This window comes from Clarias gariepinus, chromosome 12 (assembly GCF_024256425.1).
Source record: "Clarias gariepinus isolate MV-2021 ecotype Netherlands chromosome 12, CGAR_prim_01v2, whole genome shotgun sequence".
NCBI lineage: Eukaryota > Metazoa > Chordata > Actinopteri > Siluriformes > Clariidae > Clarias > Clarias gariepinus.
In genome coordinates this window covers 10473146-10500038 of record NC_071111.1, presented here as the reverse complement: position 1 = coordinate 10500038, position 26893 = coordinate 10473146, and the positions used below count along the sequence as shown (strand labels likewise).

Genomic DNA, 26893 nt, shown 5'->3' with positions numbered 1-26893 from the left:
ATATAAAGTGAAATATCTTTATTGGCCTTTATAAATCATGGCATCCATCTAAGTTGAAAAGGCAAGCTGAAAAAAATATTAAACATGTGTATTCAGCTAAGTTAGCCTGTTTCTTTGCTGGGGTAGTCTAGCATCAATTCTAGTAAATATTTCAGTGTACACTCACCTAAAGGATTATTAGGAACACCTGTTCAATTTCTCATTAATGCAATTATCTAATCAACCAATCACATGGCAGTTGCTTCAATGCATTTAGGGGTGTGGTCCTGGTCAAGACAATCTCCTGAACTCCAAACTGAATGTCAGAATGGGAAAGAAAGGTGATTTAAGCAATTTTGAGCGTGGCATGGTTGTTGGTGCCAGACGGGCCGGTCTGAGTATTTCACAATCTGCTCAGTTACTGGGATTTTCATGCACAACCATTTCTAGGGTTTACAAAGAATGGTGTGAAAAGGGAAAAACATCCAGTATGTGGCAGTCCTGTGGGCGAAAATGCCTTGTTGATGCTAGAGGTCAGAGGAGAATGGGCCGACTGATTCAAGCTGATAGAAGAGCAACTTTGACTGAAATAACCACTCGTTACAACCGAGGTATGCAGCAAAGCATTTGTAAAGCCACAACACGCACAACCTTGCGGATGGGCTACAACAGCAGAAGACCCCACCGGGTACCACTCATCTCCATTACAAATGAGAAAAAGAGGCTACAATTTGCCCAAGCTCACCAAAATCGACAGTTGAAGACTGGAAAAATGTTGCCTGGTCTGATGAGTCTCGATTTCTGTTGAGACATTCAAATTATAGAGTCAGAATTTGGCGTAAACAGAATGAGAACATGGATCCTTCATGCCTTGTTACCACTGTGCAGGCTGGTGGTGGTGTAATGGTGTGGGGGATGTTTCCTTGGCACCCTTTAGGCCCCTTAGTGCCAATTGGGCATCGTTTAAATGCCACGGGCTACCTAAGCATTGTTTCTGACCATGTCCATCCCTTTATGACCACCATGTACCCATCCTCTGATGGCTACTTTCAGCAGGATAATGCACCATGTCACTAAGCTCGAATCATTTCAAATTGGTTTCTTAAGCATGACAATGAGTTCACTGTACTAAAATGGCCCCCACAGTCACCAGATCTCAACCCAATAGAGCATCTTTGGGATGTGGTGGAACGGGAGCTTCGTGCCCTGGATGTGCATCCCACAAATCTCCATCAACTGCAAGATGCTATCCTATCAATATGGACCAACATTTTTAAAGAATGCTTTCAGCACCTTGCTGAATCAATGCCACATAGAATTAAGGCAGTTCTGAAGGCGAAAGGGGGTCAAACACCGTATTAGTATGGTGTTCCTAATAATCCTCTAGGTGAGTGTACTTGGCTAGGCAGCAAGTCAAATTCTAGCTCAAAGTGTTAGTGTTAAAATTCTTAATTGTTTTTACATAATTCACAAAATTAGGTGTCTTTTCATCAAATAAAAACATTTGCTCATCACTTATTTATCGTTTATGCCGCTTAGGGCACAAGGCGGGGTACACCTCGGACAGGGTGCCAATCCATCGCAAGGCACACACACACTCAATCACACACTACAGTCAATTTGGGAACACCAATTATCCTAATCTGCATGTCTTTGGACTGTGGGAAGTAACCGTACAGTAGTAACTGAAGGACACCCACCAAAAATGGGGAGAACATGCAAATTCCATGCCCACAGACCCGAGACAGGAATCGAACCCGGACGCCGGAGGTGCAAGGCGACAGTGCTAACCACGACTCCACCTGTGTACACCACCACGCCTTAAATTTTTTTTTTACAGTATATATACCTTTTTTTCTGTTAACTTCGAGCACTTTTTAAAAGTAGCTCAAGAAAACAGGTGACTTGGATTTCAGCTCATTAGCTATGCTTTAACCTAAGAATAACTTTGCAGCACTTTGTCTACCCTCGATTCTCTCATCCTACTTTATTTGATTGATCATATTAAGTGTGAAGTCAACACAGTCTCTTTAAGCAGTTTGTTACTTAAAGGAACATTTTCTTGTAGCACAAAAATATCCTTATTCTTATAGACTCAGTATTCTAAAAACATATTGCAATTAAGCTGACTTTATCGTTTTAGCTATAAAAAGTGATTCTGTTACCAGGGATGTCGATGTGGATTGACTCTTATAAATAAAAGAAAGATGAAAAGGTGTGAAGAATGTAGAAGGAGATATACCACAGTGGGTTTAGTGCTTTAATGTGTGAATTCTACCACAGAACATCTCTAGATAATAACCTCTGGAGGGTGTGTGTGTGTGTGTGTCACTAAGTGAACGACATGCTGTACTAGGGAGGCTTAAATGTTTGATCTAAAATGGAACTTTTTGTCAGTGTACCCTTTTAAAGTAAACTGTGAGTCCACACATCCACTAATGACTTGTACGGCTGCCTTTGTGTGTGTGTGTGTGTGGAAGCCTGTGTGTTTCTGCACAAGTCTGTATGCATTGTGAGTGTGTGTGTGCATGTGTGTGTGGAAGCGTTATGCTTCACTTGCAGTGGTTACACAGTGTCCTTCCACTGATTTACTCCATTTGAGCCAAAATCACAAAGATCAACAAGCAAGCATCCAACCAGATTCACCTTGGAGAGAAAAAAAAAAAAAGTGTGATTTGTTAAGGCTGGCAAACATGAATTCTCATTACAGGTTAAACTATCGATCTGATTGCAATACTGATTGTAAGGGAACGGCAACATTTACCATCTTAAGTGCAAACATATTTTCAAGATTAGGGGAAGAAAAAATAAGAAAATAGAATGTGCACATGTGGGTCAGAAGCAGTGCCCAGTGGGCACGGTGGCACGAAGCTGGTGAGCGAATGCAGTGGCAGCATGTTCCCATTAAAGGCCAGAAGGCCACTCACAGTTGTTTGGGAGCGGCGGCAGGCGGATGTTAAAGGCGACAGAGCTGAAGTAGATATCGCGATCTGATAATGGTGGCAGCAAGCGGGAATCCAGGGCATAGTAGCCACATGTGCCTCGTGCCCAGCCATGTCGATGCTGACACTGCTGTGATCTACCTGTAGCTGCGGCGGCTGTCCCGAATGGGGGCAGCGGTCAGTTTTTTTTTTTTGCTGGCTTAATCATGATGACTGACCTTAAGTGAAAGCAAAAATGCCAGTGCAGCTAGTGCAGTCCCTGGGCGGTTGACCCTTTGGCTGGCTGCTGAGCAGAGATGAACACTCCTCAACGTTAAAAGTCCACGAGGCACACAACACTGCCCTCAGAGCATGCCATTTCGAGGCCAGCTCTCCCCTGACTTCTCCTGGCTTCTGACTCTTTACTTTTTGCTTCTTACCTACTTTTATTAAAAAGGGGAGAAAGTCCACCGTGTTTAGTGGCATCATAGTGAGTGGGAAGCGAAAAAGTTTGGGTATCCACATGTTCCTGGAGGATCCGTGACAGTATATAAATTTCAAAATATTTTTTACATTAAAAAAAATAATTCTTTTGCAGTCATTAATGGCCACACAAAAGATTCTCAGCTTGTCTGATTCCTGACACTTTTTTCCGGAGCATTAGTCGCTGCTTTTGGCATTTTTCTCTAGTATCTGTGGAGACTAACATTAAATACAGCTGTTTTGATTAATAGTCAGAGTCCTTTTTGTCTTTTCAGAATGTTCGGTCCAGTGCATAAAGACACACACACACATAGACAGGCACAGACACACACACAGACACGCACACACAGACACAGTTACAGTATGTGTGTGTATCAGTCAAGCTTTTTAAAAACACTCCTGCTTTTTTCTTGGAATACAACCAAGGTCGTTATGTGCTCCCGCTCTCCCTCTCTCCCTCCTCTCTCTCTCTAGGTAAACTCATTACTTCTGTCCTGGACACCTCTCTAGGCGCCCTCATTAGACATTCAGCCCAAAATACTGTCTGTGGAGAGACAGAGCAGCTAGATGATCTCGTGCAGCATTCTATAAAGTGCATATATACTAGAAGTCAACCTGAATGTAAACAATATATTAAAAAACATGACAGCCTCGCTAAAACTGAATTTAAATTTCAAATCAAATCTCCTTTTCTTTGTATTCCGATGCACAAATTAGTGAACTATTTTCATTAATAAAGATAATACCTGCCCCGTCACGGTCTCCGATTAAAAGTCAGCTCTGATGCTCCACACCATGATGTTGCACGTCCAGATGAAGCATGCTCATGTGCCCTTATCTTCAGCGGGTCAGGTACTGATATTAGGTCATCAATATGTATTAGAGGCTTTGAGATGGCGCAGCAGGTAGTAGTGCTGTCTCACAGTTTGAGAGCCTGGGATCTGTTCCTGATCTCGGGTTACAACAGAGCTTTCTGGGTTCTCACTGTGTCATGTAGGTTTTTCATGAATAAATCTTGTTACGCATATCGGTTTGGCTTTAGATTGTCCCTAGGTGTGTACAATGCCATGTGTGCATTCAGAGTTTCATGGATAATCTCCAAGATGTCCTTGTCCAGGATACCACAGTTACTGGAAATGGATAAGTTAATTTGCTTCATAAATTATACCAGAATTGAACAGTGGTTGGTGGGAACATGCCCACTTACTTCAGCTACTACAAGCTAGCTAGCTTAGCTTTATCTTAGCTAAAATGGTAGGGTGGCTAATGTTAATTTATATGCAATTGATTGAACTTAAGCGTACCCTACAACACATTGTCCCATGCTCACTCCTACATTAAGTTAAACTTAACACCAAGAACTAGTTAGCTAAAGCGATGTATAGCAGACAGCTAGTGGTTTAATACCTGTATTGCGGCTGTCTTTCAAATCAGCCATGCCTCTGATTAAGCATAATTTATGGATTATTATAATTTTAACTGATGAGTTACATAAAAATTCACCCCAGTACAGTTGTCATGAATGGGAAATCTACTAAAGCTATGGAGACCAAAACTGTTTTTTACACCGGGCTGCAATTTTCTTTTCTCTGTTGTAAGACTGGACATTTTAACATGGAGTACTATGGGGATTGAGTCACTTTTGAAGCCAGATCCTAGTGGGAACTGCACATTTTGATCATGTGGTAGACCATATTTTCCAAAATACTTAAAAACACCTCAATAAAAAAATAGCACCCTGGTACGGGAGTCATACAGATGGAGGCGCATCCATGCAGTCACACAAGCAAGCTTCAGGGATTATTCCGCATGACAAAGAGAATTTAATTACTTTATTATGTTCTCTCTGTGTTACTGCCAACGAGCTAATACACAAGTCATTCAGGTAATCTAGGACCCATCTAATCCTGTAAAAACCCAACATACATTTAATAGCCTGCATATTACATTAATGAGAACACTCATACACTCCTGTTTTTTCTGCCACATTAAATTTAGACTTAGATAAAAGGCATTAACAGAAATATACATATACTCCGATCAACCATACATATACAGTACCAGTAATCACCAGATTATTACCAATGATGGGTGAAGTGAACAATGTTGATCATCAACTATACATCAAACTGGTGACAATATCACGGAGACACAAGGCTCACCCCTACACGTAGGGGACAAAAAAGTCAATGCTGGCCATGATAGAAAGGCACAAGAACACCCAGTGCACCACAGACCTCTGGCCTGGCCTCTTAAACTCCTCCAATCCCATTAAGAAAGCATGGGATTCAATAGAAAAACAAGTCTGATTCACAGAGGCCCCACCCCACAACTAAAAGCAACTGTGACCAGTGTCCACCCCCATAGGTATTTTGGAGCAATGCCCGGAGGGACCAGAGCTGCCCTGGTGGCACAATGGGAACCCAAACCCAAACATATTTAATCACACTTAGTGGCAATTTAAATAGCCAATCTGGCATGTTTTGAAATGGTGGGATAAAATCGGATTAACCCAAAGCGAAGCTACATGGGTACTGGGAGAACATGTGAAAAGCCACACAGCCTGTAATATCAAGCCTGGACCCTGGAGCTGTGACAGATCAACACTTCCCTCTGGGCCATTGAGCCACAGTTTGATCTAAGCATCTGCTAATTAGGTCAGCTTAGCCTTATTCTGGCACAAAGATAGCATTTGATAATGTTAATTATATTTTTCTGCAGAATTACAAGCAGAACATTGCAGCCAACAACAAATGTCACAGCTGTCATAATGGCATCCATTAGTATATTGTACAGTACATTTATCAACATAAATTAAATACTCTTATTTGTATAGCAGTATAAACAACTGTCACAAAGCAGATTCAAGAAAAATAGGATGAGGGTGGTAATTAAAACCACCCTGAGTTTACTGAACACCATGGAACTCAAGTAAAGGTTAAAACTTTACACACACACACACACACACACACACAGCGCCTGCGTGCATAAACGGAAAGACGTATCTGTCAGGATTTATTTTTACTTTTATTTAAAGGTAAAGTGTAGATTTTTTTTTTTTACTTTATATTTTGTGTTAATTATTTTTATGTAATATTTTTGGGGCTGCGGAACGAATAATTTAAGTTTCCATTATTTCCTAAGGGAAAATTTGGCATTGGGTTTACGAGTGTTTTGAAATACGAGCCCGTTTCCAGAATGAATTATGCTCGTAATCCAAGGTGTATATATATATATATATATTTTTTTTTTTTTTTTCATAATTGTAGGTATATGATAAATGATATAGTTTAGAGAACTATAACAAAATGTTGCTTATTTAAGAACAGTGTGTCAGTGTCTAAGTGAATGAAATATTGACTCTTGGATATCCTAGAGGTGACTTGTCTATAGGGGCAGTTGCTGTAGAACTAAGCCATATACTTTATGTTAATCTAAATCAAGTCTCAAGTCAACCTTCAAAACGTGTGTTTAAGATTGTGTGTGTTTAAGTGTGTGTGTGTTTGTGTGTGTGTATAAAACATTATATATATATATATATATATATAAAGTGGGGGAAATAAGCATTTGATCCCCTACAGATTTTCTAAGTTTGCCCACTTACAAAGAAATGAAGGGTCTATAATTTTTATCATAGGTTTATGGTAAAAGGATTGAGACAGAATATTAAGCAAAAATAAAAAAAAAAAGCACATGATACAAATGTTATGAATTAAGTTGCATTTTAATGAGGGAAATAAGTATTTGGTCCCCTACCAACCAACAATAATACTGACTCTCACAGACTGGTTATGTGCTCCTGTGGTACACATATTAATTAACTGTAAGAAGGTGCTCCTAACAACAATGTGGCATGTGTATAAAGGCCACAAAATATATATATATATATACTGTATAACTAATGCCAATGTTTTATTGATTCGGCCAACTCTGTAGATGTAGCAGCAAAATTGCATTACAGCACAATCAGCACCAAATGTAGCTTGTTAGAGCAAAGTTTTTCATCTAGCAGTCAAAATTTGGAACTGACATAAGCGATAACTGGGGTTCCTTGGAAGTCATACTGTCCCATGCACATACTCAAGCGGACATTGAGTCATTGCTGTGCTATCATGTGCATGCCTGTACTCTTACAGCCTGTTCACAGTGAATGTCCTCGGATTCAAAGTGCTGACAAACAGTGGGGTAGTAAATTTCAAAACAAAAGAAGAGATTAATTTAATATTTAATTTGGTGGTATTTTCTGTTAAATATTTCATTTTTTTCTTACATTTTAAATTTGGCTTTTGACCCATTTTTCACCCTCTGCAATGCTTCCTAATGCACATGACACAACTTACCTGCCTACCTACCCGACTCAGTATTCAGTTATCATCACGTAATGTTAGCAATACAGCTAACTAAGTTTCATGTACCCATGGCACCTGCTTAAATCAACAGAGCTACACTGGTTCTCTCTACCTAGTTAAATAATAAAAAATATTCAATTTTGGCTCTAAATATAATTGGCTATATAATTTAGGTTTTTGTCTGGAGCCCTGTTTCTGTTATTTGGAAATTAGTGCATATAGTATAGTTTGTTTGTTCAAATTCGTTCAAGTATTTTCAACTTACAACTTTTCTATTAATTCACCCACACCTAAACACACCCACAAAATTTAGGAATTAAGACATTATTTGAATCAGCTGTGTTTAAGCAGAAGACTCACCAAATTGCGTTGGATGTACAGTACACTGGCCCTCCACCACTGGAGAGGAAGATCCCTGAATTACAGGGGTACTCTAAAAATGTAATGAGCTCTTAACATTAATTTGACAAAAATTATGTGAGGCTATTTCATTATTTAATTTCTTTCTGCCTGACTAGAATCAATAGTTATGATCTGTTCTTGCATCTAGTCAGGATAGACATTTAATTGAGACATTGCTGATTACAACCCTATGTACTTCATCTGTTTTAATTGATTTAAAGCATCCTGCTGTGCTTGAAGTACTTAAGACAGTTAATTTAAGAAGACCTGCTCATTATGACTGCTTTCCTGCTGGACCATGCAAGTCAAATGGGCTATATTCTTCATTCATATTCATCTTTTGAGACTCGTTTTGCATTGCTCATCTTTATTCTGCATTTTTTTTGTGTGCCCTGGCTTTCTAACATTACCTGCCTTTAAAATGATTTGGTGGCTTACTTCTCTATGAGCCAGCCAGGCAGCTAATCAAATGGCCTGACCAAAATGATCTCTCCCTGGAGAGGTTGTAGTACTTTCAAAGGGATACGTCATCATTACCCAAGGCGAGAAATCTTGCTCAAGGGACTACTGTGTAGCCACTGTAGGAATGGCTACAAGAACATTTCTCATTTTAAATTCTGTGTCATTTTTCTTTCACTTTTTAGTGTCTGGGGATAAGAATTACTGAGAGAGTAGCAATGATAAAGATGACATCATAACATTTTGGGGCACCATGTCACTTTATGCCTAGGCTAATGAGGGAATGCTAATAATGGTAATCCCACACCGGAACTGCCACACCAGACACACTAATAAACCCCTTTCATATTGCACCCCATGTCCTAACTGTAGAACTACTCCAGCATTCTCACAACTGACCGATCAAGGAACTAAGACCTTCTGAGGCTCTTATACCATAGCAAAGAAACTCTAAGAGGAAATCTCATGTTAATCTCTTATTTGTCTCCTAGGCAGAAATGAGCCGTTTTTGAAACTTAAATGAGATTTGGGCGTTTTTTGCATCTTCTCAAAGGTGTCTCAAATTGGCTCATTAGCTTTAAATCTTAGAGATAGTTTTACATTTGTCTTGTGTAAATCTCACATATGCAGAAATGAGCCATCTTTGAGACTTGAATGAGATTTTAGCCATTTTCTCAATCCTCTCAAATGTGTCTCAAACATAGCTCATTATTTCATAATTCATATTTATCTCGTGTGCGACTCACATATTTTTTGTTTCACTAAAGCAGTGTTTCCCACACACAAAGTATACAATAATTGTAAACTGTGCTTTTGGATTTTCTGATATGTTCTGATATGTTTTAAAATATTTTTTTTTTTCATTTTTTGCTTAGTCATGTGTGTATACTTAGTTAAAATGAAATAAAATGGAGTTCTTTATATTAAAGAATATATTCTGCTAAATTAATGTCACTCTATATTGCACAATCCTGACTTATATACAATATATTTTTTAAAACATAATGCAAAGCATGGCTAAAAATGCTTTGGGGTTCAAGAGCTAGAGTTCTCTGACAAACAGTGCCATCTACACTAAAGAGTGTTTAGTACTTTTTATATAATTCATCTTACTCTTCACATACGGGTAGATGGAGGGGAGGGTTAGTAGGTTGGATCTCTGAAATGAAGATATGTAGATATGTAGGTTGGTAACAACTAAAGTCAATTACAAAATTGCTTTGTAATAGATAAATGTTTTATTTTGAAATCTAGCTTGTTTATTCTAAAAAAATATATATATAGTCAGTTTGTCCCTGGTGAGCAAGCCGAGGGCGACAGTGGCAAGGAAAAACTCCCTGAGATGGTAATAGGAAGAAACCTTGAGAGGAACCAGACTCAACAGGGAACCCATCCTCATTTGGGTGAAACAGAAAGCAGTAAATGATCTGCATTTATACAGTGTGTAGGGTGGGAGGCAGTTCAGCTATAATAGCTGATGTTAATTGATGTTAATATGGAGTCCAGGTAGTTATTGAAGAATATTTGGATACCATATATTGGATATATATGTATATCCAACCACCAGTTATATTATTATATGGTACACCCAGGCGTCCCCAGTTTAACTTTTTTTTTTTTTTCATTTTTTCACCTCAATTTAGCCTACAGTACATATAGTTTTTAATAAAGACATAATTTTCCACAATTTCTCCCACACATGCTCTAAGCCTGCAAATGTTTAAGTGGCCAGTGTGTTAGAGAAATGTGCAGGACATCGCTAGGCTTTGGTGTCAAGTAAAAAAAACAACAACAAAAAACATTATCCATGATTCATCCAGACCTTTAGGTGGCGGTAACGCAGCACCTACTTTGCCGGCCGCAGATAAAAAATTATGAAGACGACAAAGCGGTCGGTGAAGGTGGGTTTTACTTTTTCGCGCAGAATTTAAAATTAAATATTGTTGACAAGGAGTCAAATTATAAGTTAAAACCATGGAGTCTGTGGTAAAAGAAAAAAAACAGCTGTGGTGTACGTAGCTGAAATTTACACAGCTTATGTTTGTTCTTAAATTGCAAAAGGAATTTAAATTAGGTCTATGGCTATCGAATATTTTAGTGATCGAGTATTCTACCAAAAGTTTAATCGACTAATCGGATAAAATGTGATTTTGCTTAATTAAACAGCAATGTAAAATAAATACGAGAAACAAAGATTAATTGGTTTCCTTTTTAGAAAAATCTTTTTTTATTTTTTAAATGCATACAGCATTTTATTAAAAATAAACATTGTAATTATTCACAACACATGGAATAGCTTAAAGTTGACTGCGATGAATTAGGTACATTACAGTGCCATACATTCCTATTTTAAAGCCTTTTCTCAGATGCAAAAACTAAAAAAAAGGTATTTGAAATTACTATAAAAAAAAACTAAGGCACACTGTTATGCGCTAAAATGCCTCTCTGTCAGGGATTGCAATCCGTGGCAGGGGGACATTTGAGCTCTAACACACACATTAAAATAACTAATTATACAAAAACATTAAGTTGTGCAACTTAACTTTCAGAACTAAAAGTTCCAAAATTTACAGCTTAAGCATAACATAAGCATCTACTGACAATTCCTGTCGTTTTTTTCTTGCTGCTTTCTTTGCTCTATCGCTCCTTTCCATTTTGCAGCGCGCAACAGAACGCTCCACCAAATCAATACACAGCTAACAGTTTGCGTCTCTTTCAAATGCAGTTCTGTTTCTCAGGCCTACATCTCAGATTTCTCAAATGTTTCTCAAAAGTATGTCTCGATTTGTATCTCAGTTATGTCTCTTTGTTTCTTCTAAGTGGGGTTTAGAAGAAATAAAAAAGACAAAGTTAAGCTTGTAATTAGACAGCTCAATTAAGTCTCATGAGAAGAGAAAAAGCTCATTCTGAGCAACAAAATTTTGCTATGGGATTACATCAATTCGTAATCGTCCTCTACAGTCTGAGATGGAATGACTGGCACATGGCAGTGGATGTTGTTTCAACAATGCAATATGTAGACATAGGCAGAAATTTTGGGCATTGCTGTTTAAATTTGATTCGGTTCAATACCACATTTATTGTCTGATTTGTTTCAAGCAGGTATATTTCTTGCAGAATTGTAAGTGTAAAAACTACTGAAAGTGTCTGCTATATGTTGAAAATCTGTGTAACCTGTCGTGTTGATTGTGTAGATGCCAGGTCTTATACAAAGTGCTATTTTTTTTTCTCTAATGCACTCCAGTCCAGTAGGTGGCGGTATTGTACTAGCTGCTCATAAACTCAAAGAAATAAAAATAAATGATAATCTTGCAAAAAAATGGAGTAAATTTGTAGACAATTAAAGTAGTTTGTACTGTATATTCCGCAAAAGCAATATTATATTTTCAAGGGATTTGTCAATTTCAGACCATTTAATGTTCAAGTTTAAATCATTTAAAAAATATAAATTGATTATTAATTAAAAACTGGCGCCTGTATTTAATGAGTCTGACAGCATAACAAAAGATTGATTAAATTGCACAGCTCTAATGATATCATCAATGGCCTTGTTTTAATGTGGATATACTGTACGCTGGAAAAGCTTTTAAGCCAGGGGATAAAGAGGTGTACAAGAGGGCCCTACAAACAGCCATCAGGGCTGCAAAAAATGCATAATCTAAAACACTTGAAAGCCTTGACCTGCCAAACGATACACACAACGTGTGGCAACTATAATATAAACGCAACCAGGGTCGAATCCCAAGACCCCACCCCGTCAGACAGCCACAACAAATTCCATGCCAGATTCGACAGACTTAACACAGATACCCCCTCAAAATCCCCCTGCAACCCAGTGGACACAATACTCCATGTGACACACACTGGTCCTGAAGGCTGTGAAGTGAGTTAACCCCCGCAAAGAAGTAGGACCTGACAGCAAATCACCTAAAGTACTAAAATCCTGTGCTGAGCAGCTGGCAGATATGTACAGACATCTTCGACTTGTCTCTCACACAAGCAGTCGTCCCACGTATTTAAGTCTGCTGTCATCATACCAGCGCCCCAAAAAACAAACAAAAAAAAAAACAAAACAGACACCTCTACTCTGGAGTACATTTACAACTGTTGCCATAAAGAGCTGATGACACTGTAGCCATGGCCCTACACCATATGCCTAAATACCTGGACTACAGGACTACAGGACTTGACAGATTGTCTATCCAGAGCGACTTACATTTTTTTTCTTTATACATCTGAGCTGTTGAGGGTTAAGGGCCTTGCCCAACAGTGACAACTTGGTGGTTGTGGGGACCTGGGACCTTCCGAACCATAGTCCAATACCTTAACGACTGAGCTACCTCTAACCCCCAATCAGCACAGGAACACAACATGTCTGCTACCTCAGCCCAAACTCTACACCCTTTACAGAGTTGACTGTGCCATTACCCAGGACAACACCACCATCATTAAATATGCAGATGATACAACCATCTTGGAGCCTCATCAAGGATGAGGATGAGTCTGTTTACAGGAAACTGGTCAAAAACATGCTTGCCTATGGAGAGGAGAACAACCTTATCCTCAAACATATATAAGACAAAAGAAGTTATTATGGTTTTTAGAAAGAAAACCCACCCCTACAATACTTCCTCTCGTCATCAAAAGGAACTAAAGTGGAGATGGTTGAAAGTCATAAGGTTTCTGGGCCTTCAGGTGACAGATAACATAAGCTGGACCAAAAACCTCATCTCTACATTGAAAAAGGCCCAGCAACGGTTGCACTTCAGTTGGCTTCTAATGGCAGCTGGACTTAGGTGTCATCCACGCCTACCAAGGACATATAGAACCACATCCTCACCTGTGGCATTACGGTCTGGTCCGGAAACACCACCCAGGCAGAATAGAAGGCTCTCCATAGAGTCATAACTGCTGCATAGAGGTCCTTTCTATCAACCTCCCCTCCATGGACTCAAAACGCTGTAGAAAAAAAAGCTCAAGGTATCCTCAGGGACACCTGCTGCTATAGTCAGTGTACATGAATCTGATATAGGAAAACCTGAGTTACTATCCTTCACAGTACTTATTGTAAAAGAACAAAGTGTTATATAAATAAACTGTACAAATGTGATATTAAATACGCAATTTAACTTTTTGTTTTCGCAATTTTGAAATTTTAAGAAGTAGAATAGTTACATATCTGAGGATTTAGTTTAAAATATCCCATAGTGCATTATAGTACTAGATAATGTTTATAGTGTATGTAGTCCTCTATTGTTTATTTCCTGGATTGTATGTTTATTTTAATTATCTTTCTTGCTCTTAGACCAAAGCAGTTTGCCAACAGTTATAGATTTTTTTTTGTTTTATTTGGAAAACATTACATTATATGTTATGGAGAAATCTCAAAGCCATTTGATCTGAACTTTTTCAACTGGAGGAAAGAGACAGCTTTACTGTATTAAGCATTTACACTGAGATTCCTTCCAAAAATAAAATTCAGAAAAATGCTTTAAAAATCTATTTTAATTTAAATGTGATCTTGTTGTTAATATAGAAATGTAATATATCGATACGATTACATTTACAGTATACATTAACCTTGCAGCCAACTTTTTGTCAGAGCTGCTGCTATAGCAAAGTATTAAATGCTTTATGACCAATAGAGTTGTGTTTTTAATGTCTTTTTACAGCTGGCTGACCTATTCTGACCCTGTACGGGTTAATAAAATAACTCATGTTTAGTCCATTATTTGCTTTATTTAATCTAACTCCGTTATGTCACTTTAGGAACTTTGCAGCAGAGTAACTCTTAACGCCTATAGGAAAAAAACAGATAATGAGTTAGAGAGAGACAAAAAAAAAAAATCTACTGTATATGACCTCTTCCGGAGTGATGGCTGAATGTTGAACAAATGCATGTGACATTTCGTTTAAAGCATACATCATCTGCTCCTGATGTACTTTATGTATTTCTTACATTTTCTGCTTTTCTCCTGCTTGTTCATTTTTTAAATTATCTGACTCTTATTCTCTGCATGACTAACTGTGACAGCTGCTCAAATAATTGATGCATTTGACAGTGAATAAGTCAATTAAAGCGCCTCAGATTTAATTGAGTTGGCCAGAAGCAACTCTATTAGGAAAGATGGGAGGTGTTTAGCCCAGCATCGTACTGTACATGCACACTAAGTCTTATTTGCTCAGTGTAGCCCTTAAAGCCCTAAAAGCATTTTTACCATTTTTTTTGTTTGGCTGTATATATAGGGCTTAGGATTGTGAAGTATAGAGTGACATAGCCTTTTTTTTTCAGCACAACCCAGGTTTTAACCAACTATACAACGATGACTGAGCAACACAAAGAAACAGCACGGATACAGATGATTAAATGTTTTTCTGGTTGTTTTTGGTTGTTTCTATAAGCAAAAATAAATGATTTGCTCATTTGGAGAGTTCTTCTCTTTCTGCTTTTCATTTGGTCTACAAGTCTCACTCCCACTCATTTTCTGTACTGCTTATTCTGTACAGGGTCACAGGAAAACTGGACAGAGGGCACTAGACAAGGTACACCCTAGATGCTGTACCAATACACTATGGAAAATTTGGAAACTCAAATTAGCCTGCTTTGCATGTCTGCACTGTGGGAGGAAACAGCGCAGAGAAGAGAATCAGCAAGCACATGGAGGACATGCAAACTCAAGGCACACAGAACCAAATACAGGTCTTGAACCGTCAGCCCTGAAGATGCAACGCCACAGTGCTAAGCAACCACTATACAACCGTACCACCGAAACAACATGTATTTTCTCGAAATCATGGTGCTACACTTGATATTAAAAAAACTGACAAAGGGAGAAATAACAGTCATGTAAAATGCATAAAATGACATTTACGCATCTGCACATTCATGCAATTAACCCAAGAGCCAGTACAAGATAACTACTTAGAAACGTCTCCAAATTTCCCCAGAAGGAAAACACATCTTGTGAAATAAACTGATGGCAAATCCACTATGGTCAGGCAGCGCCAGGAGAGTAGGGGCCCTGAGGGCTGAGAATGTTTAAACTACTGAAGTGGCAATGTGAAATCTTTGCAATGACAGTAGGTTTGAGCTCCTTAAGTGTTTTTATGTTCTTTATATTTATGAAAATACGAGGGGTTTGTTTACATTCTTTATTTTTATCTTTTTCTTTTTTTTATTTGGTATCAGATTATTAGAAGATAATGGTCGTTAATGCTGAAGTTGAAGACCCCCTCTGCAAATTTTCCCAAGAACCCCAACACACTGTAGAATCGCCTCTGACTAAGGTTCCTCTTATAGACACTACAGTACTCTATACAAGCGTGGTAAGCAATAAAGCACAACAGAATGTACAAGACCTTAAAACCCGACGCAGATGGGCTACACTAATGGAAAATCTTGAGACCTGCATGAATGAGAGGTGTACAGCATGTCAATTGTATTGGTGCATTATTAAACATTCTATCAATAGAATGTGGAGCCGGAAACATCACTTTCCCGGGCAGCTTTAAAAAAAAAGATTACCGCGGTCATATTTTTCCAATAGCCTGTCCTACCCATCTTGTTTCTACAACAGATTTGAAAATATCTCTGCGTCACTAGCAGGTAAAAGGCTTTATCTAGTTAGTGGGTTATTATCTAGATGACTGATCACCGGATAGACCGGCTTCAACACTGACAATGTCGTAGCACTAGGGTAAAACATCGGGGTCCCGTCCAACAGAGCACTAACAAACACAGCTCTTTATATCTCTCATCAACAGAACAGCTTGCCAAGAACACCTAATAAACCTCCATGCAGTTCATGTGTATTATGTCTCACAGCTTGCGAACACCATTACAAATAAGCTAATGTTTGCTTTTGGGTAAAGCAGCAGTCAAAACACATTTTTCACCTTGTGATTCAATTCTCCTGGGCGCAAATGTAGGTTATATAAGAACGGGAATAAAATACAATTGAGCATGCAAGGTACAGCACAATAACCAATGACAGGATTTGATTATTGTGTTATAACAGCAAGTCCTGAAGTGTTTTTACCCTCTTTCCAACCCAGCAATTTCCCAACAATTACACTTTATATTTGATTACTAAATACTTACACTGCATACTTATTCTGAATGTTGTGGAACATTTGCAAAACAAAGGAAATGTCTGTTTCTGGCCACTCGTGTTTGCTTTCGTTTTAAAAGTCCAAGTTTTATGAAATTCGCTGCTCAAATTATGTAGATGAACTCGGTCTGAAGCGAAATTATTCAGTGTCTTTTTCCCACTACATCAGTAATCATGTTGTTCTCAAAACATCACACCAACAGTTCTTGAGGATAAATAAACCCAAGCTAAAATTTTGGGTAGGTTTTAATTTGGGCCTAATCGCAGGTGTCCCCTAAGCAAAGACATGTGCTTGGATTTCCTTCAAATTAAATTCTTCTTAAAAAGAGAAGGTGTAATTGCTTACACCACCCTTTACCCCAATCTTGTCATGTGTGAGCCATATCACTTGCTCTAATCGTCATCCTAAACCAAATGGTAATGGCTCAAAATCTCAGCTAATTGGCTTATTATAATTATGATGAAACTGATGGAAAAGCTATGGACAGTAATTACAAGTATGGGCCATGTCCTAGGAGTCCTACGATTTCATACAGTAGTGTGCACTACTGCACATGAACATCTGTATCTCATGCTTTTACTTTTAAAGACTTGTCGCCCTACACAGAGCACTGAATAGACCTAATGTTAATAAGTAATATGGACGTTTCTGTGCATTTCAGATCTACAAGCGGGCAAAGGTGTTTAGTAATGTTTAGTAATGGCAGTCCTTCTCTACTTTCTGAGGCGAGTCTGAAGAGGGTTAGGATTTGAATTCAAGCTCGGAAATGTGTGAAAGTGTAACAGCTTAACTTTTAGATGAGGGCATTGATGGGTTGCTCTATTGCCCATAAAGATGCTATGCTTTTCAACCACTCTGATCTTCTAAAAGGTCTGGGAGCAACAGTCTAAAAACAGTGTCATGCTGTATTAAGAGAGACGAAGTGGAGCGCTGCCAAGAATAAGATATAACACGAGTCCGAACACAGAGGAAGCTGATATGGTCGATGGTGTGAATTCTGGCCTTATGGAAAAAAGTTGAAACCACATTGAGTGCAGAATTTACTTTCATTCTGTGCAAGCGTTAATATCAGCAACAATCTGCTAAGTGATTTAAAGGAGTGATTTTAATTTAAATAAACACAGTATATTTTGTTACAGTTGTGAAAATCAAAATTTTAATAGTTTCTATGAGTGACGGCTAGTTATTTTATTAGAAGGAGAGTTTAGAGCGATTAGAGTTGGTACCATTCCATAATCGATCATCGGTTTGAGTAAACCAATCCATGGCTGATTAATAGTCGGTTTAACCGCACAGTACCATGCTTCTTGCACTTCATATGTTTCATAAAAACCCATCCTTCCCTATTGCTATGTCCAGATGTACATCAATTTGGATTACTTGCATAAACATCCATCACTGATTTTTTTTGTAAGTCTCTCTGGATAAGAGTGTCTGCCAAATGCCTAAATGTAAATGTCTAAATGTACTGAATAAATTCATGTTACAAACATGACACTGCTGTCAAAGGTGATGTCAGCTGTCACTGTAGGCCAACTACTGATTACCATTGTACGCATAATTTCTGTGACAGATTTTGCATTTCACACTTCTTATGTTAAAATGCATCATTTTACACAACAACACTCTGAGCATGTGACGTTATCAGCATTGCACACAAGCATGGTTCTCTGACTTCTCTGAAAAAGCAACATGGCCTGTTTTAGGACTTTGTAACGATTAACATCGACTGCCGTTTTTCATAATTGATCGCATGAGAAGCACAAGAGATCAACTGATCATCGACTTCAATCGATGACTGTTCCATCAATAGCTAAAACCTAATTTATCAATAACTTGACAGTAAAAAAAAATTTGGTTTGAGCAATCTGTGCATTGTATTACATGCATTACATCTTAAGATCTTAATCATTAATATAATATCTTACTACTAATAATAATAATGATAAAAACCAAACCTACTATAAAAAAAACCTATAACTTTTTCTTTTGTGTCATTTGTTCTTTAATTGGATGCTGTGAGAAAAAATAGGTAATTTTGTAAATAATCCACCTTATTGAAAGTATTTCACTGTTGGCTTCTGAGTATGAATCTCACTGACAGCAAATCTAGGCATGGATGTTTATTTTAGTTGGAAAAAAATAAATCTCTGTGCCTCTAATTAAAAGACAAATTATTAGGTACATTTACATACATTAAAAATGGTTTTGGCCTTGTGGAGTTTTAGCTTTTGCAATATTTCAATACTTCAATTCTGTTGTTACAAAGCTCTTTTGAAGTGGGATTTTATTTTACAGTTAAGCGCGTTCCTGGCTGCTAAAAAAAACTTTGAAACCCTGATTTAGTTGTTCAATGGCTTAATGCACTGTCTGCTTTCTCTTCCTTTCTCAGCTTCTACTAGAGGCACTGTGGAACTAAAGGAAAGGGGGTCTGAAGGAAGTAATGGCGCATTGTGATCAGGCCAGTGGAAGGCAGATGAAAGGAGGGGTTGCAGCACTGAGGTCTTGCAGCTGTGTGGCTGTTTGGTAGACACAGTTCATTAGCAGCCAGTCCTTGTGAGTCACTTCCCCCCCCCCCCCCCCCATCAAACCCCCCCCCCCCTCTACACACACACACACCACCACCACACAAACACACACACACAAAGGCTCCTGCCATTAACTCACTGCTGAGTGTGGGACTATAATTGCTTTTCCTTTACTGATATTATCCAATCCGACAGCCAGGAAACGCTTTCTCTGTTCACAATGAAATGTGGCGATCCTCTTTGCTCAGTGTCACAGGTTTGGTGTCCTCCCAACTGTTTTCACTTCTTTTTTACTTAAACATTTGAGCATTATTTAAAATGTATCCATATCAGACCTCGGCTTTACAAAACCGATGTTGTTTTCCATCAAACTAGAGATATCGGTACCAGGATTTCAATATGATCCATTACTTTATAGCACAAGATCAGTTTTCATTCACCATATTTCCCGGGAACACCTAGAACAACATCATGAGCCCCTGAGCCCGTGTGAGAAGACACACAGTTGAGGTGTAGCAATCATGAACAAGGTGAGCTGTTTAATTAATCATTTATCCCTTTAAAAAATATATTTGAAAAATAAATAACTAAGCACACATCATTCAATTAAAATACAAATGACAGGGTTGAGCTTTTTTTGCTCATAGAAGTATTTGCTGTGCAATACAACACACTTACATAAAAAAATTGAGATGAATGTTCCTTAGTATATTTTGTTTTAGGGCTGTTAATGGATATTAGATTTTATCCGCCCATCTTTCACTTGAAACACCATGTCTGAATTGTGCTTTAAACTCCACTATGCACATTGATGCTGCTGTGTCCTTACACTATAAACTACTGTAGTAATGTAATGATGTGCAGTTTATAGCTTAAAAAGAGAGTGCTTGTACAGTAATAAGACTTATCTGTCATATGCTGTGTGTTAGTAGTACCATGTAGGACTGTGGTTAGATGAAATAACTGCTGCCACCCTACTGTACAATTTTAGTTACTGCTACATGTGCGCCCCATATACAGTATATATGTAATCTGAAATTGAAGCAGCAGTTTTACTCTAAGTTGTGAAAATCAAAAATGAGTCCATCAGAGGGACAACCCATGTTAGATGTTTTGTAGATAAAGTCAGAGAGGCCAGATTGAGGTGGTTTGGACATGTTCAGAGGTGAGATTGTGAATATATCAGTAGAAGGATACTGAGGTTGGAACTGCCAGGCAGGAGGTCTAGAGGAAGACCAAAGAGGAGATTTACTGTATGGATGTAGTGAGAGAGGATGTGAAGTTAGTTGGTGTGAGAGAAGAGGATGCAGAGGATATGGTTAGATGGTGGTGACCGCTGAAAGGGAACAGCCGAAAGACAAAGAAGAAAAAGTTTTACTTATAAATTGCATGCGATGTGAAGTGGAACAGACAATAAATTTATGATAACGATGTCTTATAAGTGTCACATTTAGTGTACAGAAAAAAACAAAAAACAAAAAAAAACTCTACCTGTATTCATCGTTAGTAAGTTCTTTATTCTGCTTTATTCTGGTCATGGTTGTGAGAAATCTGGTGCCAATATCGGCAACAATGCTAAAAAAGCTGAAAACACGCTAAATCTAATGGACACACACACTTCTAAATCTAGGGGATATGCAAAACTGGTATGTTTTTGGGAAAATGGAGGAAACCAAAAATCCTTGAGGAAACCCACCTGAACATGAAACTGCTGATAGTCAGTAACCTGAGCTAAGGATTGAACCCCTGACATCCTGAAGAGTTCATGAGATGGCAATGCTACCTGATGCTTTCTAACAAAAATACATTGGGAGACAGAAACCATGGCACAGTTGTAACTGAAAAAAAAGATATAAGGTGAGGGATAAAAATCCTTGTCAGCAGCATGAGCACGCACATCATAATGAACTTAACATGTTACAGCATTAAATGAGAATTACAGCCCGCTGACCCACGATGTGTAGTCTGTCATCTGGGACCAGGCGCGCTGTTGCTTGCAGTTCGTGTTATGACAGCAGCCGCACTGCGCTTGCAAAGCGCGCTGATCAAAGCGCCGCCTGTGTGTCGGCGCGCACTGTTTGATGATTGGCCCGGAGGGTGACTCAAACGCCTGCGTGGGCGTGTGGTAGACTCCCGGTTTGTGAGTTGCTAGTAAAGCCTCCGGGCACCGCGCAGTAAAGCGGTCTCTGAACTACTACGTACTGTAGTGCGGCAACCGCGTCAGCACCGCGGAGAGCGCACGGACGCGCAGAGCACCGAAACACATCCACGCGCGTTTATTACTGTGAAATACCCCCACGCCTAGTTACAGCTGCCTCTTAGCTGTGTGTTTTAGAATTAATAGAAATTTCCGCAAAATTTGCTAACATGTGTGCGTCTCCGTTTGCTGTTTGCGCGCTCTCCTGTGCTGTGCCCAAGAGGCAGCTGAAGTGCGCATGTGTGCGTGCGTGCGTGCGTGTGTGAGTGTGTGTAAGAGAGAGGGAGAGAGAGTTTTGATTCCTTCCATACTATTTATTCCCTTCGAACCCTCATATAGTGCGGCTGATCTGATATCACGTCCAACCAGTCTGATTACTGCAACTTATTTCCCAAGAGTCCGGATCATTTGGAGGTCATGCTCCAGACAACGTGCTTCTTTCATGTCACGTACTGTATAACCCGCCAAATCCAGGTTAATTCGAATGCACACACACACACATAACAGACACCTGTACACACTCGCTTATCAACGCATCCACTTACCCCAGAGTGGTCATGGTGACGATGGTGTACCAGAAGGCCGCTGGGATGCTGGTGAACTTGCTCGCGTTGGAGCCTTTCTCTGCGTAGAACATAACGGTGGCGAAGATGATGATGGCCATGGTGAGAGAGAAGAGAAGGAATCCCAACTCGGAGGCGCAACTCTTCAGTGTGTAGCCCAAAATGCGCAGGCCGGCCGAGTGGCGGGAGAACTTGAAAATCCGAAACACGCGAAAGACCCTGAGGGTGACGAAGGCGCCGCTCACGTCCTCGTTGTCCGTCATGACCAGGCCGATATAGTAAGGCATGATGGCCACCACGTCAATGATGCTCATGACGCTCTTGACAAACTTGTACCTGCTGGGCGCAGCGATCAGGCGCAACAGGTACTCGACGGTGAAGATCATGACGCAGGCCGTGTCCAGGCAGAAGAAGGCCAGCGCGTAACGCTCGCCGCAGGATAATTCCCTCGCGCGGTTCAGGCTCGTGCCGCATGGAACCGTTTCCACCACGTTGGCCATGACCGACACGGCGATGAAGAAGCCCGTCACGTAGTAGAACACCAAGGCCATGGTGCTCGTGTGCGGGTTCTCAAAGGCGCGCCACATGGATTCGCGGACCGTCATGTCCAACTGCGCGACGTCGTTGTTGTTCTCGCTGTCCTCGTCGTCTTGGATCCGCTCGGCGTTCTCTCTCCGTCGGTCTTTGTACTCTTCATAGCAGCAGTCTCCAATAATCTCGGGGATGATCCCGAAGAAAGCTAACTCCTCGTCGTACGCGGAGATGCACTCGTGGCGCGGGTAGTGCAGCTTCCCGGTGCGGTAAAAATTCAAAATGTGCCGGAAGATGTCCGGGTCGCGGTCGAAAAAGTACTCGTTGGTCTCCTCGTGGTAAAAGAAGTCGCGCTCCGTGCTGCCCAGCAGTGTGTCCGGGTAACGCTCCAAGGTGTTCCGCCAGGTCTGAAACTTCGTGCCGCTCACATTTAGGATGATCAGGCTGTCCTGCGCGCGCCTCCTGTCCCGTGGTGGAGCGGGCATGGGAGCGCTCGCCACCGGCATCCATCCTATAGCCGCGGCGCGCGCGAAGGGTAACCAGGCTGCAACTCCGGCCGCCATGCTGACCTCGCAAGCTGTCGCGCAAGCTAGTCCAACTCGGGTTGATTCGGCGCTCCGTTTCCCACTCAGAGATCCACTACAGACATCTGTGGATAAAGACGCAGAATATACGCATCTATAAGCAAATGATTTGATTTGGAGAGATTTGATCGGTCAGTTTGAAAAGCGAGTTGTGTGTGTGTGCGCGTAAAGCGAATTCACTTTTCTTTAAGCAGGGCGCACATTTGCACCATATCTGAAAATAGTCTTACCTCCACACAAAAACGCGTGTGCAAAAAGCGCGTGCACTTGACACGAACCGTGGTACTCCTTGACTTACTTCCTAGAACTACAAAAAGGATCGAACACACATACACACACAAAAATGCAGAAAAGTATCCCAAATGTCGCTCCACAGCAACAAGTCCGGCACTCACACAGTCTGTTAGTGGTGCACTCCGCGGTGCCAGGACGCAGTGTGCCAGTGATCCATACGCAGGAGACCACTCTGATGAAAGTGTGCTCAGGGTGTAAGCGTGGAGGGAAAAAAATAATAATGCAACGTGCTACTCCGCATCTGTCACCACTGCATTTCACTCTCACCGCGATATGGAAGATAAGAATCCGTAATAGAAAAAAAGCAAACGCGCCGAAAAAAAGAATAGGAGGGGAAAAAAGAAAAAAAAAAAGAAAGAAAAGAAACCAGGACAGGGCTGAGCAGCAACAAATGATCGAACTGAAGCTGAAGAGATGCACGCATGCGGCGGGAGCGCGAGCTGCTCTGTGGCTGCGGGAGAGTCACGTGCTCCACGCACCGGCTCTCTCCTGCGGGGAGAATGGAGAGCTTGAGGAACTGAGCGGCGCGCGCGCGTTAATTTTAAACACGCAGTGCCGCTCTCAAAGGGGAGAGAAACAAACAAACAAACAAACAAACAAAATGCCTCTTTAGAGGAAGCCCTAGTGCTTGAATACGTTCCTGTTAATTTTTTTCCAAACTGAAATATAAAACGCGTGAGGAAAGGGGAAGTGACAAGGAGAGGATGCGGCGCGTTAATGCGCAACCTGAGCCAAAAGCGCAGCGCGGTGGGTTTGCGGATATTTACACAGAGGTAAAGCCGTCACACGGGACCACTAGATGGAGACAGGTCTCAGAGGAGATAATAATAATAATAATAATAATCCAATCAGGGGGGCACTGCATTCTCTTCCACTGGAAGGACACCCATTAGGGCACTTTATAAGGTTTCTTAAACATAGCTGAAGTAGGGCACTGCATTACGTCCACTATAAAGGCACCCTAGTGGGCACATCATCATGATGCATTGCAGCCCTGTATGGCTCCTCTATTCCTGTTCCTTTTTATTTAAGGGGCAGCCATTAGGACACTTCCTCACGTTTGCTCCACTGTAAGTGAACCCCAGAGGGCATTTTTCCCCTTATTTTTCTTTAATCGAAAGGGCAGCCATATTTTTTTTCCACTTAGGCAGCCTAAAGGGCATTTTTTCTGACCACAGGGGCACTACCAGGGATTAATGATAACAAAACAAAACAAAAAAGTTTATTTATTTCATTCTGGGATTATTCTTATTATTTTTATTTACACTAACCTTACAGTTGTTTCATTTGTACAAAACGAAATAGCTGTGTTGTATTTAAAACCCATAGTTTGGTTTAATTTTTCTGCTGAAATGTAATAACTTCGCATTTGCGTCCAGTTTGCTGCTGCCGTGTCATGGGATAGAAACTAAGCCGTAAATGATGGCAGGTGAGAGATGATTAGCTTTACATGTTAAAATTTCCCATGAATCTTATTTCGCTATTAAGGATACATGAAGTAAAAATTTGGTGTAAGCCCATCTGATAACTAACATTTTTATTTTCTGACTTCTTATATCAATCCACAGTATATATGCATTGATTAGATCATTTGTTTTGAGCTAGATATATAATTTTTTCCCCAAAATTTTATGTCATTTTAGCCAGAAGGAACACACTTTAAACACCTTGTATCTATCACTAACACAAGACAAGGCTTGTTCTAACATATAAAAAATGCGATATATTGGTCAGGATGTTTTCCACCTGGGAGAGTTACAGTATGAGCAGAATGTTTAATATGGTGTCTTTCAATAAATAAAAACAGCTAGTGTTGGCGTATTGCCACATTGTAAAAGGAATAAAGCAATTTTAGACTATAGATTAGAATGCTATGGAGGAAATTCACTCCGTCAGTCAAGTGCTCAATGAATTTTGCAGATCACAGAATCACAAGTGACTGAGTAGCCGTTCCCATTTACTGTACAATACCAACCGTGCTCTACTAGGCACTGGTACAGTACATGTAGAAATTCCTACAAGAATTACATTATTTTAAAAAAACAGACCGTTCTATAATTGGCAACAAATAATATGATCCATCATCATTTCATGCCTGATAACTTCCATATCTAGTCTTGTCCATATAACATGCATCCTTATTATTATCTTAGCTCACGCAGTGATGTATTTAAGCCTGTTGTTCAGAGCATTCATATAAGTCTGAAAATGCTCAGAGAGCTATTTACACAATGTTTATTTTCTATCCATGTAAAGAGCCTTGCTTTTACAGACAGAACGTCATATTGATGCAGTTAGAAGAAGAAATCAGCCACATTGGCTTAATACCTTTTTTTTATTAACATTTTTTAAAGGACATATAATAACTATAAGGACATATACAGATAATTTTAATATAACTATTGTCAGTATAAATTGATCAGTTCATTAATTAGCATATATTCACACCTCTAGTCAAATTTGACTGATTAAAGAATAATCAATAGACTTTAAGGAACCAATAAATGGTGTTTCTATGGCATCACTGTAGAAGTCCTTTATTATGAGGGATCAGCTTCCAATCTCTTGAGACTCAACTGCTATAATCTATAATTACTTTTGTTGTTTTTACATATGTAATTGAGCTTATCGGCTAAATTTCAGGCCTATTGTGAGATGTGCCAGAAAGGAAAACACAAGCACATGTGGAGAATTCTTTGTCTATATGCGAGTTAGACATTCTTTTTTTTATATATATATATATATATATATATATATATATATATATATATATATATATATAAATATAGGTATAGTTCTCCAGCAAAGAGAATGGTTGGTTCACCAGGTTCGATGAGATTGAAACCAGCTGTCCAATCAGATTGCACCATGCTCTTACCAGACGTTTATCACATGTTAACTTTTTTGTCTTTGAATCATACTTATTGGTGTAAGTATCACGACACATGCATTTGGTATTTGTACTAAAATCTCTGAATATGACAATTATGTACAAGTTGTACAAGTTCTTACTGTGTTCACCCAGTGGGAGTGTGGGTTGGTGAGACAGGGGTGGTGGGGTAACTTAAGGCATGGGTGTGGTGGTTAACACTATGCCCTTGCACCTCTAGGGTCGACGGTTTGAGCCCTGCCTTCAGGTCTGTGTGTGTGGTTCTTGCATGTTCTCCCCATGCTTGCTTGGTTTCTTCCAGTTACTCCAGTTTACTCCCAAAATCAGAAGACATGCAGATTAGGCTAATTGGTATTTCCGTAATTGCCTGTAGACTCTCTACAGGATAAGCAGTATATAAAGTGAATAAGTGAGTGGGTGATGCTGAATGCTGAGTGGTTGAAACAGACGAGAGGGAAAATGAGGTTGCTGCTGTACAAAACAACAAATTTTTTAAATCGTCTTTAGGCACTTTAAAGAATATCACGGAAAACAAAAGTTCTCATTTATATAATTTAATCTACATAATTAAATTTAATATGAATAAGTGGTGTGTGGTTCA

At 39.6% G+C, this 26893-nt stretch overlaps 1 protein-coding gene across 2 annotated transcripts in view; it reads right to left on the bottom strand.

Annotated features, from left to right (window-relative positions):
* The window catches only part of kcnd2 (potassium voltage-gated channel, Shal-related subfamily, member 2), a 184368-nt gene extending 160942 nt beyond the window's left edge, over window positions 1-23426 (bottom strand). For both annotated transcript variants that reach the window (XM_053509065.1, XM_053509067.1), the window contains exons 1-2: window positions 23339-23426; window positions 21976-23173 (exon numbers count right to left, since the gene is read on the bottom strand). In XM_053509065.1, coding sequence (XP_053365040.1) covers window positions 21976-23087 — 1112 coding nt within the window. In that variant the 5' untranslated portion in view covers window positions 23088-23173; window positions 23339-23426. The remainder of the gene's footprint in view (window positions 1-21975; window positions 23174-23338) is intronic.
* Between the last annotated feature and the right edge of the window lie 3467 nt (window positions 23427-26893).